The sequence below is a fragment of the Crassostrea angulata genome, chromosome 3, assembly GCF_025612915.1.
Source record: "Crassostrea angulata isolate pt1a10 chromosome 3, ASM2561291v2, whole genome shotgun sequence".
Taxonomy (NCBI): domain Eukaryota; kingdom Metazoa; phylum Mollusca; class Bivalvia; order Ostreida; family Ostreidae; genus Magallana; species Magallana angulata.
In genome coordinates, this window is record NC_069113.1 from 42,611,743 (window position 1) to 42,631,448 (window position 19,706).

Consider the following 19,706-nt stretch of genomic DNA (forward strand, 5'->3'; position numbering starts at 1 on the left):
TCAATATTTTATGAATCTTTATTACAAGAATGTAGATCACAATAAAAAACACATACATGCACGTACACCTGTATTGATACTGTACTTTTCATTGTTTAAATAACTGACAAATCAGCACTTTTTTTTTACATAAATGTAACATGTGCCATGTACCTGTCATCTTTCTACTTGCCAAGCATTTTTTTCCCACATGTCTAACACTGAAAGCTAGTTCAGAAAATGTCCCTCCTTCTTGCCATTTAACATGTGCTTAAAGCCTCCATTGTAGCTCTGCTGCTGGGTAAATCTATCCTGTCCTCCAGTCTCTTCAGAGGTCTTCGCTCCTCCTCTTCACTCCTGAGACTCCTCAGCCTCCATCTCCTCTTCTTCCTCCTCCTCTTCTTTCCCTTCCTCCCCTTTCTCTTCACCACCTTCTTCCTCACCCTCTTCATCCTCCTTCGTCTCTGCTGTGTCATCCTCTGCAGCCTCTGCTTCTTCTTTAGGTTCTATCTTCTTCTTTGACTTCTTCTTGTCCTTCTTCTTCAGTGGTGGTCTTCCTCGCTTTTTCCCTGTCCTGAAAATCACAAAGCAATGCTCATAATATAACACTTCTTGATTTTCTTTTTTTGAATTGCAAGATCATAATCTAAATCCATCAATTTTATAACTCATGTACTAGCAACCTAAACTATCATACAGTACATTTCTAAGTATTGATTCTCTTGCAATGACTCTTGAGATTAGATTACATGTATCATCTCGTAAAACCTTAATCTAGATCCAACCATTGAATACATGAAATGAAGATGAATACATGAAATGAAGAGGGGCAAGAAAGACAACTCTGACTGAATAGTTACCCGGACTTGGAGGATTTCGGAGTCTTGCTGCTTTTGGACGGTTTTGGGGTCTCTGGTCCCTTACAGCTTTTGCACTTCCAGTGACCAGTGGGGATGGACTTTAGCCCCACACAGAAGGTGTGATATCCTCGGTCACACAGGTCACAGAACATCATTTTGTCCTATCAATTAAAAATACATACATGTCTAAAAAATATAGCAAGACATGTTTTCATTCATGGGAGAAATATTTAAAAACAGACACTGTATTTCAAGTTTTCTTTGTCATGAATTTTACAAGGATCATAAAAGTACTTTATATACAGCTTTTAAATTTTTGTCCCTTATTTTCTTTAAGTTTTAAAATCTTTAACATCTGAAAAAAAAACTTCAGTAGACATATTTTCTGGGAATTGGAAATCCCAACACAGAGGGAGATAAGTGTAATCAGATAAATGCAAAATTTTCCTGACATCTGGTATGTTTTTTTGACTTGGACAATTTGTTTTGCAGCTTTATCCGTGTTCAGACCATTCATATTTCTTAAAGTAGTCCGAGTATCGCACTACGTCATGATACAGATTTTACAATATTGGTTCGACTTTTACAAAGCGTTTTTGATACCCGGTATTGATTTTGCTCTACATCGCTGTTGTAAACAATGGCAATAATAAGCAATTAGAACGGTAATATATGTATTCTATGAGAGATAGAAACGATTAATGTTGAGAAACTCGATTCTGTTAAAGTAAAATGAAAAACAAAGTTTCTGATTAACCAGGATCTCAGGTGTGCTTATATCTTCTTTGTTTTGACCCCCCCCCCCCCCCGAATTTTTCTTTTTCTTTTACTAAAACCTGTTTAAATTTAGAGACAGAAGCTATTTCGAATTTAATCAATTGTCAATTAATTAATGTTTAAATGATATCTAACACTGTTGACAGATCTAGGCAGAAAACTGTAGCAAAATGTGATTTTTACGGATTTTTTCGTCAGGGTCTACTTGGTTTAGAGCTTATAAGCGTGAAAAGTAATCCGTCAACACATATAATTTATTTTACCAAATCTTTTTTCTAAGATGTCAATCTATAGAATAAACACCATGAATTTAAGTTTGAGTCCATAAAATAGTAAAAAAATTACCAAACGCGATACTAGCATTGCATTTTTTGTATTCTATTTTGATACATCAGGTCCATAAAGCGTACTTACTTACAAAAATTTGCGCAAAATTATTGCTGAGATATGGCTTAAATAAATATTTATACTCTATTTTGTATGTTCAGTTCTAATTTTCCCAAAATTGGTAATTATTTTAAGGAAAAATGGACGTCTGGCAAATTTCATAATTGTCAATAATTTTTGCAAGGGGGTACACCCGTCTGAGAGGTGATAACAAAAAAACTAGCATGTAAACAAACATGCATATTTTCTTTTGTATATGTATTGCTAGAATGTATATTTATCATTTAAAGCTAAGCTTTTAATGTTTGAGCCCATTTAGTGCCGAGTATAGGACTACCTTAAAATTTCTAAAAATTATGTAAATATTACAAATGAGGAATCATTCTTTGAATATTATGAGGAGATAATTTTGGTCCCAGCATGATTAAATCTATGGGCTTTATAGGATTTGATCGCGCCCCAACCAAAAATTATCACCTCACAATACTCAAAGAATGATTCCTTATTCCTTAAGTAAAGTGAATTGTATATGACTGTTTAAATTTGGACAACTTGCCTCATCGTAAGGGTCCATGCACTCCACGCAGGTCTTACAGTCCATACACTGCCAGGGATAGGTCTTTATGACGGTCACCATCTCATTGGTCAGGTCCAAACAGCCCGGGTGACCTACAGCATGAGAAATATGTGACAGGAACTGATGTGTGTAGTGGTGCAGAAGACAGATTTAATGTAGCACATGCATACTGTAGTTCCGTTAAATCCAGGTACTGTAGATTCCTTATTTTACACAAGTACTTAATTCTGCGATTCTACTGTTTTCCATCAAATCGGGAGAACATAACATTTTTAAAATGGTGAATTTTTATCAAAGTTTCATGTTGTTTACATACCAAGGTATATGTCCATAAATAAAAGCAAGATTTTAAAATTCACAAGATGTACTTCTTGCGATTTTACACGGATATTTATTTCTCATGTTTAATTAGTAATCTACGGTACTGTAAATCAAGTACAATATATTATACTATTACGGTACACTATTTGAGAATGGCCACATGAGAATTTACCCACGAATTTTACAATTACCGAACTTTTTTTTCTTCCACAGAATAGATGACTGGTCGTCAATGATAAAAATTTGCAAACAGAGATTATAAAATTGTTAAACATGTATAATACTTAGTTTAAGGTAACCTCTGATTTCTTTATGTAACATTCAGAGGATCTGAAATCTAATTCTAAAGAAATGCAGTAAAGAAAAGGCCCACTTAAGATACATGTATACCACTAAATCTTGTACTAAACCTAAACCATTTTCTTAATTCTATTGGTAATTGTACATGTGCCATACATAAACAATTCTTGTATCATCATTCGTTAAGAATACATTGTTTAGCATTAGCAGATTTCAGCTTTCCATACAGATACATTTTATATTCAAAATATTTTTTAAGTTTAAGACATACTGTCAAATATTTAGAGGCACATGCAGTTCAAAACAAGCACATATGTTTACTGATCTAATATAGTTTAACATGTTCTTATCTTTCACTTTTATTTTGTGATTCAGTAATTTGTAAATGTTATGTGACTTACCTCCCTTATTGCACTCTGAGCAGACAACTAGATCAGATTCACCTTTGACCTCTGAATTTTGACCTTGTGTACAGATAGAGCAGACACTTGAATCAACTGGGGCAGCTTCCTGAAATCAGATCCATGTGTGGTTTTTTATGACCCAATGCAGTGTGTTCATTCATCAAAAATCAAATCATTTAAAGACCCCTTTGATGCATCTAATGGGCAAAGTCGATAAGTTGGTGTACTGCCTATGTTCCCACTTCACTTCTCTTATAGAGGAATGCATTAACTGTCTCATTATAATCTCATTTCACTCCAGCACCTACTTTTGCCTTTGACTAATTTATGTCCATTTTTATATGTGTGTCATTTTGACATAAAAGAGCTGTTTCAACTCTACTTCAATTATATCTATGTCTGCCTTTCTGTCTCTCAACTTCAACAAATGGGTGTGTTGTACCTACATGTACTTACCTATATCAAATTACCTGTCATTTACACCTGTCCTTACCTTTGTTTCACCTGACTTTTTCTCTCCATCCTCTGCTCCACTTGTCCCCTCTGATCCACTACTACTGTCATCGGAATCAGAATCTGACCCCGAACCCTAAAAATGACAAAAACAGGGACTGTATTTCTCCATAGAAGGAAGTTCTACCACAAAGAATAGCAAGCCAGTGCCAGATATAGAAGGAGTATCAGACACGTGTCCTGTACTTAGTTAATTAAAGTTAGAAGAGCCTTTTCTTGTTAAAATTATCATTGATTCAATATAGAATCAAGGACATATCTCGTAAGTATAATAAGCAAGTGGGTGTAAAAAAAACTTAATTACAAAAATAAATGCTACAATATATTGACCTAACCTTCCATTTAGCATTTTTGCCGGAGAAGAGCTTCCACTTAATCAAGCAAATTACTCAATGCCATCATAACATCGTCATGAATAAAAGATCAGAAAAGATACATTCAGAATTGCAATTAAAGATTGTTGGAAAGTCTATTTCTGCCAAATATTGTACAGGCCCAATATAAAACATTTACAGCAGTTTGTAGCAATTGAATCTGAGTTCAAACTATTTTAAAATACTGTAGATTCCTAATTGAATGAATAATTCCTCATACACCGATGATACAAATATAGCATTCGCACTTTTATATTCTCGTGATTTAATGCAAAATGATTTAATCGCGTAATTAAGTACTCACGTAAAATAAAGAATCTACAGTACTTAAAAGCTTCAATTTAAAACAAGGACAAGAATAATTTTCAATGTACAAAGTTAGATGCATAGGCACCTGCATGATGAATGAATAATTATGCTAGAAAGGCAATAATGAGTGTATGAGAAATGGAGGAATGCTGCGGGGGTACTGACATTTTCATCCTCCTCTGAGGCAGTCTCTGGTTCCGGCTGTTCCTGAGGGTTAGCCAGGGTGGTCCCCATTCGTTTAGGGGGATCAAACATGGCAGTGTTCATTGGGAAATACTTGAGCTCATCAGTCGAGTATCTGTGGACAACGAAATGAAAATAAAAACCATGAACGATCAATTTCCTATTAAAAATTGGAATGCAATTCACACAATTGCTAACTCAGAAGATTCTTCAACGAGATTTAATATAAAAATTAACCTCCTTTCCAGGAAGGTAATCATTGTGTGAATTGTTTTACGAGTCAAATGTATCCTGTTTTGTGTCAAAAAACAATTAAGACTCGTGGATTTGTGGAGGAATATTCCTTTTTTAAACTCTTTGTTGATGGCATCATCAAAAACCACACTCGAGATCCTCAGATATAAATGTCCATCAAAACCATCTAGATGGTTCAATCATGAATTGCTCGGAAAAACACGGAACTGCACGCATATCAACTTGATGATCTACACAGATTAATCCAGCATGGAATTATTTTTGAGTACATTTAATTGGAAAGTACTTATGATTTATAAGAATGTGTGAGAGTCGGTAAACAATGTTACCGTGTATATATATATATTGTAAGCATTCAGGTTTATGATCCGTGCATCTGAGAGATCATTTTTAGGAGTAGTAATTGCATTAACTGACTGTTTAATCTTTTTCCTTTTCCTCATTTGAAATGAAATTAATCCATTATATAATACTAAGGATACTAATGAAGCAGGCTGAAGAATGGATTTATTTTTCTGAATTGTTTTTCCCTTATCCATTGATCATGAATGTTGCATCAAATTCCTGATCAGAAATTTTCTCAAAAGCTTTTTAAAAAATAGTCATAACTACAAATGTCATTTAAGCTAAAAAAAAATTTCATAAAACATGTATTCATAAACATATAATATTTCATATCTTTTTAACTCATCAGCATCAATGATATAGATCACATAATTTTTATTCCACCTCATATTTTGGTAATTCAGAACCATACAGGTATCTATGTGGAAGCGACATTTTAATTATCTAATATTTAATAGACAGGTAAATTTATTCTAAATGAATCTTTAAAAGAAAAGTTAATCAAATGACAATAAAAATGTCTTTAGATCTCCATAAAATTGAAAATCATATTCAGTGCATTATATGAGGAATAAAATTATCTTTAACAAAACTTGAGAAATACTGATGTTGACTAAAATATCACTGTAACTACATAATTATCTCCTTTGGAGAAGAGCTTCATATAAAGGAAAATATTCAATTTTAAAGTAAATTATAGGAATTTTCCTTTAACAAATAATTGTTTATGCTAAAAACGTTGAAGTTTTAAGGTAGATCTGATGTCTAATTTGTTTTCCATCCAGCCTCCTTAGACCTGTTTAGAAAGACCAGCCCAGGGAAGTTTTTCATGGAAAAGTTAAAAATTTTAAGAGGGCAAACTAGAATTAGAAGCCACCTGCTTGACATAATTAATTGCCTACTTTAAAATCTTCCCTTACTTGGTCTTTTGAAATATTTTTAAAATTGTTTTAGCTGATGTTTTCAAGTTTTATTTTTCCCGGGTTCTAATTTAGTCTAGAATGTAGCCTACTTGAAGACAATTATAATGAGTTTTGTTTCTTCTGCAACATAATATCACAGTTGGCCGAATAAAAAAAAAGGTTTATTTTTTTGGGACAGATTTCAGTGCATATCTGCAGTTTTAATTATGATATGCCATGGCATAAACAATGAAGTAAAGATACAGACGTCACAATTCACTTGATTGTCAGCTAACTACCTTAGGGCATTGACAAGATATAGCATTGGTTTCTTGGGTACCTTTATTCAATTGATGCAAAGGGCAATTGCGGGATTAAAGGGGCATGGTCACGATTTTGGTCAAAAATTATTTTTTTCGATTTTGATGCTTACAATGCTCCAGCAAGGCATTTTAATAGGCAACCAAAATTTGAGTGTCATTCGTTGAGTTATAAGCGAGTTTCAGAGCTTACAATTCTTTGCTATGTACCGGTAAACAAAGCTTTTATTTACATTTTGAATGTTAAAGTGAAATTTTAAATTTTAGACCTAAAATGTATGTGTTAAACATTAGAAACTGTTTACTTATGCTGAAAATGAATAAGAAGATAGACAAATCTGCTCAAAAAAGATGTTTTACAGGTAAATCAAACCTATGTAAACAAAAACAGGGCACAAGCCTTGTTTACATGACAAAGAATTGTGAGCTCTGTGTCTTGCTTATAACTTATCTACTGGCTCTCAAATTTCATTTGATCATTAAAAATGCATTCCTAAAGCATTGTCAATAATAAAACTGAAAAATAGAATTAGACTACCAGTAAAATCGTGACCATGCCCTTTTGAGATTGTTATGAATTTGTTATAAATATATATACACATATATAGCTACCTTTTAAAGTAATTCTGAAATTGGCCTGGAATGAGAGAAACTGGGTAGTGGATGGGCTTTGTCATCTCCTTAGGGAGCACCTTGTATCGACCCTGGGGGTAGTGGATATTCTGAAACAATAATGTAAACATTGATTGACAGCCAGAAGAAATTCAGTCAACTGGTTTTCTTTGAACCCCAACTCCAGATCTGCAAACAAAAAAACCCTTTACTACCATTTCAAATAGACCACACACAAAAAAGTTGTTCGACATTTACTCATTCATTCATAATTTTTTTTTGATCTATGAACCAATCAGTGGGAGACCTTTTGGTATAAACTAATTTATGTAGTAGACGACAATATTCAATAATTTCAAAGCAATCCTCAATCATATAAAAACCCCAGCCATTTTCTTTTATTTGATTATTAAAAAATTTCAAAGCAGAAAACATCAAAATAGAATAAACCGTTATTTTCCCACAATAGACAATATACCATTCACTTCTGCTGTAACAATATATGTCTAAGGCTCTGAAGATGAAAGCGAACTGCTATTAAAAATTAATAAGCATAACAAACCACCATGGTGTGACCAGTAACAAATTCAAATACTTAAAAAAATACAAAGCAAAATAATGGGGGAGGGGGAGGGGGAAGCATCAAAAAGTAGCAAGAAAAAATAATTACAAAGGTTTGTAGGTCAAGGTAGGCTTTCCTCTCCTCTCGCCTTTCCTTTTGGAAGCTAGAATTCCACTCAGCAGCCGACTTCATGGCCTTCTTGATATACAGACTCATCTTACTTTTCTCAAGCTTGGGCTGAAAAAAATTAAAATAAACTTTTGAACACCTAAATCTATTTTTTTTTTTTATCATTTTATTGCAGTAATTCTTATTATTCTTAAAATTAATCAGTAAAGACATCACCAGGAAATTCTGAAAAAAAATTCTCAGTATAGCTTGTTGTATGTGTGGGAGAAATAAAATGAACACAACAGAAATCTTCAATCATAATTATAGGAAAACTGTTTACCTGCAAATTCATGTACATACTATATGATGAAAATTTGAGAAAATTGATTGGGAAAAAACAAGGGACCAAAATAATAAATTTATCTGCCAATATGACCTATTTGCACTTAAATGGCCTCATGTAAGTACCTTAAATATCGGTCAGCTAGCTTAGTTACTATATTATAAGTACATCCTTTACTTAAAGATTCCATGAAAAATGTACATAAAATAACGCACTTTAAATTAAGTGCAATCTTCCTCATTTACTGATTAGCTTAGTCACGAATTAGTTCCTCTAATTTGGAGCCAATATTTTAAGTTTCAATATATACATAAAATATTTGCTTTGAAGTTCGTCTCTTATGAGAAAACCCAGGAAATATGTGAAAATGAATTGGTAGCAAGTCTCAAAGTTGATCACGATTTTATCATACATGTAGTTTTAAAGATGTTGTTTTAGAATCGAAAATAAGATGTTCATTTTTGCACTGGTTGTCTCCAATTTTTGTAGGAGCCAATACTGGTATATTTTATTTTGGTTATAATCTTATAAAATAAATAAATGGGATGTTGAGAAAACTGACAGAATCAAAATTTAATTTGTAAAATGATACACATCTAAAAAAACAATGCACAGCCTAGTCCTAGGGATCAGTGGATTGCACTTTACTTTATTCTTACATGTAATTTGTTATATCCAAAAAATGAACTTTGAAGTATAGCAAATTATTCTAAATGACTTTGATTTGCACTTACTGAGGCATTTAATAAAACTACGCTCCTCCGAAACCTAAAATAATCATATAGTTAATTGATGGATTAATGTGGAAATTAAATTATAGAACAATTCATTGTAAAAACTTTTAAGTACTTTAAAAGCCATAGACAAACATTGTATTTCATGGCAAGATTTGTTTTCAACTTGTCCTCTATTCAAATCGAGTATGTACACTCGGTTTTTAGTGTGAAAATATATAATTTGTCATTTGTAGTTTTGATGGTTGAGAGAATATGAAATGTTTTTTTATACCAAGCTATAGAATTCAAGATAAGAATATTTAAAGTGATAAGTGTATTGGTAGTTTCAAGCAAATTGAGCTGAAATAACCTTGCTGATATAATTTTCCTGCTCTCTCTCTCTCTCTCTCTCTCTCTCTCTCTGAAAGATTTTCAGATAATGCACCTAGATCAGTCTTTTCACTTTAAACTCTTACTCTTATGTTAATATATACTGAGAGTTTGTACCTTAATTTATGAAACAATCACTACTGAACTGAGATACAAAATTCACCTCAATTTAATGCATTTAAATTTACTAGTATTTTGTTTTCATTCATTGAACTCTTATATTGCTTGACTCATTTTCTGTAAGTATAAATACAATACTTATGTTAATTAAACAAAGTATTAAGAACAATCTTAAGAAAGTATTATAATAGTCAATTGACCTTTTTTGTGACCTTCATGAAAACTTGTACAACGTATAGGCACTTCTAAGCGCATCATTGTTAAAGACCACAAAATGAGGTTTTTTAAAATATAGCTGCATTCATTATCTCGCTCGCTGAAAGATACATGTATATGATGAAACAACTTCTGAACGGGAAAACCGTAACTTAGGAAGTGTTCCTGCCTGAGAAGAAGAGGATGTTTCATATTTTTTCCTGATATGGGGAAGTGGCCACGGAGCACTTAGTGAGGTCATTGTTTTTTTAAGTTTCGAAAGTACATTGTCATGGTGACACCAAATACCTCCCCCCAAAAAGTCGTCATTTTCGAGAAAGATTATGATCTAGCTTGAACGTGTTGTTCTGTGAAAAAAAAGCACACAACAAAATAGTTAAATTCTAACTAAATTAACATAACAGTTGTATAAACACGATGAAGAGAACAACTGCAGTACTGTAGCATTCACTAAGAGACACCGGATTTGACCACAGAGAAAATCTACACTCGAGGAAAAGACAAAGGACACCTTTCAGCATGCTTGTATGTATTCAAAGAATATTATTCATATCATTGTCAGTTTGATTATATTTATAACCTTCCTATTTTTTAACTCAAATTAAAAATATCGTACAATATGCCACTTTTCAGCATTACTGATAATATTATTCAAAATTTCTTTGTTATCAACGTAAAGCACACTAAATTCAAGGGTGAAAAATCAGTGGCACATGTAATATTCTATTTTAAAAAATTGTAATATATCATAAGAATAATGTTTACCATTAGTTAAATTTCTACATTAATTCTTATTTTTTGTTTCTTCTATAAATTTTCAATCATGTTATATAATCACTTTCCTAATTTCTAGAATTTCTATTACGTATATATTTATTTAATAAACATTTGTACAATATGTGAAAAATTTGTTTTGGAGCATTTTGTATATTTAGTTTTTACAACTTCAAAACAAATTCAACATCATGAAATATTCCTACCAGCTATTTACATGTACCCATCAATTTTGAATGAAAAAATAAATAAATAAGAGGAGTGCAGGCCTCATGCAAATCTTCCAACATCCTATGACATCTCATATGGTTAACCACTTCTTACACACATGGCCAAAGTATTACATGTACCATGCACAGTATCTTTTAAGATACATTTTTTGGCCTACGTACCAAACACAATTTCTATTACACACAAATTTTGTTTTTATATCTGCATGCATGTAACATCTATTTGAACAAAAACAGAGGGAATGATAGTGATAGTTTAATTTTTTTTTTTCATTGAGTGTGATTATTTAATTGTTGTATCTCTTCTGTATAACTATATTTAAAAAAAATCAGCACTCTGTGTGTATTGCTTAAGCAATACATGTCCCCCTACCCTCAATGTGGATTTATGTTCCAGTTAGGTTTTCAGAAAATTCTGTGTATAATCTTTTAAGGATGAACCCTATTCAAGAAAAAAAAATTCGTTTAAAATTAATTTTCTCTTCATTTGTTGATCAACCTTAATAATTAAAACTTGATTTGTATAATATCATTATAAAGCTACAGGGCAAGTTCCAAATCAATTTTCCAACTGTAACCAAAAAAGTATGAAAAATTAAGTTGGGACAGAATGACCAACACACAGACAGAACAACAGTGATAAAGACTTAAGCCCCCCCCCCCCCCACCCCCCGGGTTTCTCTAAGAATGGAAATAATAAACACAAATTGGCAATAATTTTGAAATTATCAAAATTATATCTTCTTGGGATCAGAAAGTGCATGCTATGACATCAAACATTAGATTGTGTCTTAGAGTACAAGTTATATGGTAATTTCTGGCTCTTCCTTTTATTACCTTTTAAAAACGTGTCATACCCATGTCATATAACATTTTGAACCCTGTGAAATATTGAAATCAGGATAAAAAATATCCTTATAAATTATTGAACTTTGCACCAAAAAATATCTTAGTCAATTAAATACCAATACCATATAATATGGCTTTAAGCTATTTGGGTTTAAAAATTTGAAGTCATAAAACTTTGAATAACCTTCCCCCTTTTCAAACAGGAAATGGAAATCAGAAGGAGCCCAGTGTTAAAAAAAAACTCTCTTGAAGAATATGAAAATCAGAGGGGATCAAAATTGGACTGCCATAATAAGTCTCTATATAATATGATGTGAAAATCAGAAGGGGCGGGGGACTATATTCTGCAGCCAGATAGGTTATGAAAATGGGGGGGGGGGGGTCAAAATATTTTTCAGAAACCCCCCTCTAATAGGATTCTGAAATCAGATAGGGGTTTAAAACATTTCAGTTATAATATTTTGAAATCGTGAGAGATTGAGATTGCATAGTCTTAGCTCAAAAGCCAGACAAATCTTGTTGATTTCAAAGAGCCATGGCTGAGTGGCCAGAAATGAAACAGACAGGCCTACATCACAATGCTGTTTGACACCAACTACCCAAAGTCCAAGCTCTTGTTAAAATGGTTCTAGAAGATAAGGCGGTTCCTACCACTTCATACTCTTTGTGTTTTTCACTGATTTTCTGTTTCTGTCGTTCATGTAACACCTCAGCATATTCCTGGTGGAAAAAAAGTAAAATATTAAAATAATCCATGTCTACTAACAAATACATAATAACATGTATAAATATGGAATAAGCTAGACAATTTTATCTATAGATAAATCGTCTAGAAGTGAAGAACTTAAGTATGGTGTGCATTGCTCAATTTTGAATTCCTTACCATTACATCACAACCACTTGATATAAAGAACGTTTTAGGCATATCCCCTCACTGTATCAATTTGATCAAGATGCATTTACCGGAAGTATACATGCAGTCAATAGTGTTATTCAAATAAGAATATAGATTATTACGATTATAAAACAATAACTATAATTCTACTTGACTGAGATGATCTTGAAATTTAAGTTTCACTTTTAGTGCGACTGTACCTGATACATTTCGGGATAGTCTTTATGCATGAGGTCACAGACTTCATCGCTCTTTAGTGCCGTCAAACCTAAATAATAAGATAAAAAAGTTATCAATACAAAGCAGAATTGCTGGTACATGTGGATCTAAAAAATACTCTTTTATGCAACTTTTCATTTCTTATTTGTTTTTTGAAGGGGGATAAACTAATATCTTATAAGTATACCATAAAAATTGAAAAGATTTCAAACCCTTAAATAACATATGATGCTACGTATAATATTCACAGTCAAAAATTAAAATTTTGGTAAATAAAATAAATAAAATAAAGTTTTGGACATGTGTTGGGGTTCCTCCCATTATAGATTAGAATTTTAATTACATGTATATATGGGGAGGGGGTAACTATACATGCATTTAATTTCATATTCTAAAAAAATCACATGACTTTATGCACACACAGATGCTCTAAAGCACTACACTTATGATTAATTTTTTTCACACAATAAAATTCCAAAAATAAACTGATTATTAAGCTAAATACTTAAAATTTATAAAATTGCCCCATCATATTATTTGATTTTTTTTAAAAGCAACAGTTTAATATTTCCTATGCAATCTATATTAGCTTACTCACACTAGCTTGTAACACCATGATTTGAACTATCAGTATGTATCAAAAAGGGTTTTCAATTCAAGTCCGTAATGATTTGCTGGTGGGGTACCCTATGTAAAATAATGACTTCAGGATCACATTTGATATCAGATATGCTGATAATTAGAGACACTGTTCCCTCAACCCTGGTGTAAACATGAAATGAAATTTGATAATATGATAGACACATTAACAATGTCAGTCCTGACTTGGGGGGGGGGGGGGGGGGGGTACCCAGGGCTGCATCAGGATTTCCTCCTTGTTTATTGAGTTTTATCTGATTGTCTTTGTTCTAGGTGAAATCAACAGCTGTGTTTCCCATAGAGAACATGTCACACCCCTTCACAGGTGAAAACCTCTCTCTCTCTCTCTCTCTCTCTCTCTCTCTCATATTATCTGATTTTTGGGGCATGAAGACAATAGGTTTGCCAAAAAAAAAATATTAGAAAATAATGGACTGTGCAATACTCTTTCTGCTTCAAAATTCCTTAATTCTAGCCTCTTAATACTTTAAAAACCAACTTTTACTATTAATAAAACAAATGGTGAAATACGGAAACATTAAATCGAATAAAATATAAGTCAAATGTAATCTTAATTTTGATGTACCATTGTTTAAAATTGTGGTAAATTGTTTAATGAATAAAGCTAAGAATATTTTAGAAAAAAATAAGAAATAACAGTTTCTGAAATTAAGTTATTGTAGGTGTTTCCAGTAAAATTAAGTTATATAGCTTAAAAAAGAAAATGTATGGCTAAGAAGGAAAATTTTATAGAAAGAAAGAGATTTAAACTAAAAAAGATGGAACAAAAAAGAGCAAATAAAGGAAAATGTTGTCATGAAATTCTGTAAAAACATGAAAATGATGAACCAAAAAATGAAATATCAATATTGACACAAAATAAAAACTTTTGTCACCCTACAACTTCAGCATTTGGGATTTGCCACAATGCCACAAGTCCTATTTATCCAATTTCAAACAGCAAACAGACTCAGCTTGAGTCCCGCTACCTTGTTTGTGTCCGTACATAATAGGCTCTCACGGAAAATTTGTAATATATAATAACGATAGTGATGAATATTAGATTTCAAAGAGATGTTCATTTCCTGCCCAGAGAGATGGGTGGGTTATAAAATTGCTGGGTTTAGTTGGGGGTACTGACTCTAAATCAAGGATTGCCTATATGAATGAACACCCTGAATTTGTTTGCCTCTGGTAAGTTGAAAGGCCCATTGATTTTATCATATTTGTTTAAATTGTAAGTTGAATTAAATCAGTTTTTTTATGCAATTTACTTTTATGGGGTAAAATACACAAGTGCAAATTCTGATTGTTGAGGTAAATCAATTCTAATTTATCTAATATTAATTTCCTAAATTTGAAAGGAGGCAGATCAATAGTGTTTAAGGGCATTTTGGGGACAATCTTTTTTTTAATGCCAAATTCATAATTCAAAGACTGGTGTCTACCACATTATCAATGAATAAACACTTTACAAAACCTCATCATTGGGGGTAGCAAACCATATTACAGCATTTCCTGTTTACAAGAAAAGGGAAGGGGCCCAAAACATCTGGACACTTTTTCTTTTTTCAGACTTAAGTTTCCAGCTGTAATTTTGATTTTAAATGTCCACTTAAAAAGGAACTACTCCAGATGTTGTTTTACGTGTGTTAAGTTATTTTGGGCCTTGTTTCCACAGTTCTTTTTATAAAAATATAAAATCTGACAACCTTGTTTCTAACTTGTTTAAACTATTATATCTGATTCAGATAAGTGCAACTCACAGATAGTACTGTGTTATTTGACATTCCATTGCTTATTCATTGGTAGCAAAAGTGCCTTTTAAAAAATACAACTCTCTCTCTCTCTCATACTAATATCTTTTCAAATTTTTTCATTTAAGAAAATACATTGTACTTTTACTTAATATTGTCTGACATATGCATTTTACAAATCCAGTCTCCTTGTCATTCAATAAACATTTTACCAACCAAGTTCAGCTTTCAATCACTCCAGATCAGTTGGTTTATATTTTTTCTCCATTGATATTAGCACCTTTGCCCTTATAGATAAGCTTAATATTGCTACATCAAGATGAGTGTCTTTGATTTTCAAATAAGAAGAATTCTCCAATTACTAATTAAATCTTTGTAATTTAAAACCATTTAATGTACTGATCAACAGTAAACATCGTGCACTAATCTGTTAGCGCATCCTGGTGTATGTATAACTGCCTTTGTCTTAAATGTACATGGACCTACCTACATTTATAATAGATAAGGCCGCTTTTTTTATTAGTTATTTTTTAAAGATCAAACGACCAAAATTTTCAAGATTTTGAAGATAAAAAAAATTGTGGAGTCAGGTGAATAATTTTAGCCAATCAAACTTTTTCATTAAAAAAAATCAGCGTATAGATAATGAAATTTGAACAAGTTTTTTAAAAAGGGGTTTTCATTTGATGTGTTTTCAATGTCTTTGGGAGTGAAATTGAGGTGGATGATTAAATCACTAATACATTTATGAAATTTTGTGCAAAAATGTCTCTTTAAATTTTCTTTTATTTCGACCTACCAATCAATTTTTAATTTTTTTTGGAGAATTTTTTAAAAAATGACTGATAAAAGAAATTATTGCCCAAGTTATTTTTTGCCATAGCATTACACCTACCTAGATCAGCCTGCCCCTCCGTAACAACGCCTTTATCCATCAGAAACACTCTCTCCTTAATGTCCACCTGTCTGCGGAACAAATCTGTAAATAAAAATAAAAAAAATCATAGAGGCCCCAAAATTATCTTGTCTAAAGTTACACACACTAGCTGTTAGGTAATTTGTTATGTCATCTGAAAACCTGTAACAGAAAATGGCTTTGTTTCTTTTCTTTTTCTTCTAAAACTTTATGGTTATAAATCCATTTTTATTTCAATTTCTTGTCAAAATTTTCAGCAATACTAGGGTAAATGTATTTGCATACAAGAAATCTATTTGACAGCATCTTCTGTTAAAAATGAATTTACAGAAAGATAGAATTTCTTCCTTTTCATGAATTGCTAGCATAAAACGAATGAAGAAATTACATCATTGTCAACTCAACACAATTTTACCAATATATCTAAAATTGCAAAAGAATAATTACCAGTAAAGTCTAAATTCAGTGAAAAGCAATGCACTTCCACTGGAAAATGAACTGTAATATACATGTACTAATGTGCATGGTAAGTTTATTAAGTTAGTGTATAAGAAGTTCAACACCACTTTCTTTCATTTTTATTCAAGAGTAAGATTGGGAGAAAAGGACAAAGGAATACATTTGATAATGTCAAATATCTGCCCCCCCCCCCCCCCCCCCCCACCAATTTTACCAATTTTAAAATAGCATCATATCAAAATCAAATCTTCCTGAAACAGAGGTTGTCTATAACATTGTCCTTAAAATTTGTCATCTTTGTCCAACAGCTGTTCATCTGTGACGTCACTAAAGTGGGATAATCCCTGCGATTTTGCAAACTAATGAAATATTGTCATATTCCATCATATTTTGCCTTAGGAAGTATGGAGCACAAGTCAGCTCAAGTACAGTTTTAACATATGTTTTTATTCATATAAATATTTATATCATAGTTTTAAGTGTTCCTTGAGCACGCATGCGCTCTATGTTTCCCAGTTAAAAAACCATCGGAAAACACCCATATTTGGCTTAAAAACAATAATCTAACCAAAAAATAAAACAATCTTCACGGCAACATTTCTGTATCATGACATCACTGGGGAGATCACTTTTTACATACTTAATTCTAATATGCTTTTAACTATCTTCAACCTTATTTTTAAAGCTCTCTATAGAACTTTAATTCTGAAGGCGAGAAATGCATAATACCACATATAGTCCTTTGCAATTGCTTCTAAATTTAATTTATTCAACATTAAGAACCATTTAGCCAAGTACTTAATTTTATTTGACAGCTAGTGCACAGATTGTTTTAGATCTGCAACTTTAGCTTATTTGCATCAAATAAGCATATCAAAAAAGGAAATTATTAGAAAAAAAATATCCTATCATTTGATTGGACACTAGAAATTATAAGTTTAACAAATATATGATAATATAATACAGGGTTTTTTTTTCACTTTGTTTTCATTACAAGTTAAACTTTTCTTTGTTCACACAAATGTCTATCAGTTTTCAATAAAATCTATCACTGGAACTTGTAAGGGGGTAGGGGGTGAATTCCGCAGAACTGTGAATTACCAAAGAAAATAACATTGCTTATTTCAAAAAGTGACAAGTAAATACTTCTTCATGAATTCTTAATGTTTGACCCCGGGCCATGGTATTGATTTTCATTATCATCATTACTTCAGATTTAAGAACCAATGAATTGATTCAAATTACGAAATAATTCCAAGACATAATTCTGTTTATTTTCATCATTGTTAATAACCTTCCCAAGCTTTTGAAGCCAGTACAAATGACTCTTGATTTTTTTCCTCCAATATAAATTACACAATAAAGGGCATTATATTCAGCACAAACACAAATCTCTGACTATGCCAGGCTAAGGTAAGGTTGTGTTTTTGTATAACTTTTGAGAAAAGAGTAATTTTATTATGCATCTGTATATGCACAATTTTCTGCAATTATAGCAATTACGTTTATTTTAAAAAAAGAGTAATTTTATTACGCATTTGCGTACGTATGCACAATTTTCTGCAATTCTGTCTATTACGTTTTTTAAGAAAAAGAGTAATTCTATTATGCATCTGCATTTGCACAAGTTTTTGCAACTCTGGCTATTAGACTTATTGAGAAAAAGAGTAATTTTATTATGCATCTGAATATGCACAATTTTCTGTATTTTTAGCTACCAGTATTACATTCGTTATCTTTTGAACGATGAGTGTTAAATGAAACAAATTTATATTCTTATAATATTGGTATATTCTTATATTATTGGAGTTCAAGTTCTTTATTTACGTAGGACAATCATCTCATAGGTTTACGATTATATGATATTAATTTATATTATGATAATAACATAATGATGAGTACAGACTTCATAGACAAAAGCTAGCACTAGTATATAAATTATAGTAGGTACATACCGCTACTTGTTTCATATTGTCATAATAGCAACAGACTTTATGTAGTTTTAAAATATTGAGATCTAAGTTTATTTGCAAAATACAGATATTTCCCTTAATTGCTTGTTTCTTTTGTGTTTGTACTACAAAACAATTGGATAAATTTAAATACACTTGGTATACGTCAGTAGTAAATCTAAAAAACTTTTTTTTTTAATAAAATTTAATAAATCACATCTCCTATTACTGGTTCATTGTATTTCTTGGTACATTATCATATCTCCCTGTTTCAATTTTAATCATGTGAAGACTTTACTATTTTTTTATGAACTGGTCCTCTTCAGTATAATAGTAAACAAAAATAATCGATCAAAGGTTTATTTAATTAGCATTTTTGCGATCCATATACTGCATGTAGATTCCTTATTAAATGCTAGGAATTAATATCCGCATAAAATTGCGAGAAGCAATCGTTGCAGATTTTAAAATCTCCCTTTTATTTTTCAGGTAGTTTTGAACTACCGTATATTAAATTATAACAAAAAATTGGTGCTCGCAATTTTATATTTTCATGATTTAATTCAAAACAGCGGAATCACGGAATTAAGTACTTGCATAAATACAGAATTTACAGTATATCAGATATAATTTTTTGTTTAAATACATTGCACATTCTAATGTATGTTTAATCTATAATAACAGGTTCTTTTTAACTACCGTCATACAAGTCACCCAAGCCTTAGGCGTGCAATTCATGTTTAATATTCAAAATCCATGTCATTATAACATGCTTTTAATATACAATTTTCACTTTTTCTTTTTTTCAACCAGTATTTTATTTTTATTTTTTATATTGGATTTACAAAAAATTGAAATATTATAATCAAAAGAGTCTGAAAATGGAAATGCCTTTTGCAATTAACCAGGTTTGAAAGAATCAGTTACCATCTACATGTAATTCTTGGTAATCACCTGATACAAGCTATAGACTTAATCATAATAATAAACAGTTGCATCATTAACTTGTACTAGTAATTAAAAAATATTACATGAAATTGAATAATAAATATTTTTCAAACAATTCTAAAATTTAGATGTAAATCTATACCTATCCAAATATTTTGAAATAGTTTAATAATATATCATTACTGATATTTA

At 31.4% G+C, this 19,706-nt stretch overlaps 2 protein-coding genes across 4 annotated transcripts in view; one reads left to right on the plus strand and one right to left on the minus strand.

Annotated features, from left to right (window-relative positions):
• The window catches only part of LOC128176033 (PHD finger protein 10-like), a 24,772-nt gene continuing 5,066 nt past the window's right edge, over positions 1 to 19,706 (minus strand). For both annotated transcript variants that reach the window (XM_052842031.1, XM_052842030.1), the window contains 11 exons: positions 16,135 to 16,218; positions 12,825 to 12,892; positions 12,381 to 12,449; positions 8,089 to 8,217; positions 7,419 to 7,528; positions 4,967 to 5,099; positions 4,099 to 4,194; positions 3,603 to 3,711; positions 2,560 to 2,672; positions 840 to 1,000; positions 1 to 553 (listed from right to left, as the gene is read on the minus strand). In XM_052842031.1, coding sequence (XP_052697991.1) covers positions 331 to 553; positions 840 to 1,000; positions 2,560 to 2,672; positions 3,603 to 3,711; positions 4,099 to 4,194; positions 4,967 to 5,099; positions 7,419 to 7,528; positions 8,089 to 8,217; positions 12,381 to 12,449; positions 12,825 to 12,892; positions 16,135 to 16,218 — 1,295 coding nt within the window. In that variant the 3' untranslated portion in view covers positions 1 to 330. The remainder of the gene's footprint in view (positions 554 to 839; positions 1,001 to 2,559; positions 2,673 to 3,602; positions 3,712 to 4,098; positions 4,195 to 4,966; positions 5,100 to 7,418; positions 7,529 to 8,088; positions 8,218 to 12,380; positions 12,450 to 12,824; positions 12,893 to 16,134; positions 16,219 to 19,706) is intronic.
• LOC128176034 (uncharacterized) overlaps positions 8,275 to 19,706 on the plus strand; it is a 26,000-nt gene continuing 14,568 nt past the window's right edge. Inside the window, exons 1-2 of one of the 2 annotated variants that reach the window (XM_052842032.1) lie at positions 8,275 to 10,401; positions 13,756 to 13,807. In XM_052842032.1, the coding sequence (XP_052697992.1) occupies positions 10,396 to 10,401; positions 13,756 to 13,807 (58 nt within the window). In that variant the 5' untranslated portion in view covers positions 8,275 to 10,395. The remainder of the gene's footprint in view (positions 10,402 to 13,755; positions 13,808 to 19,706) is intronic. The other variant, XM_052842034.1, reaches the window with a different exon arrangement.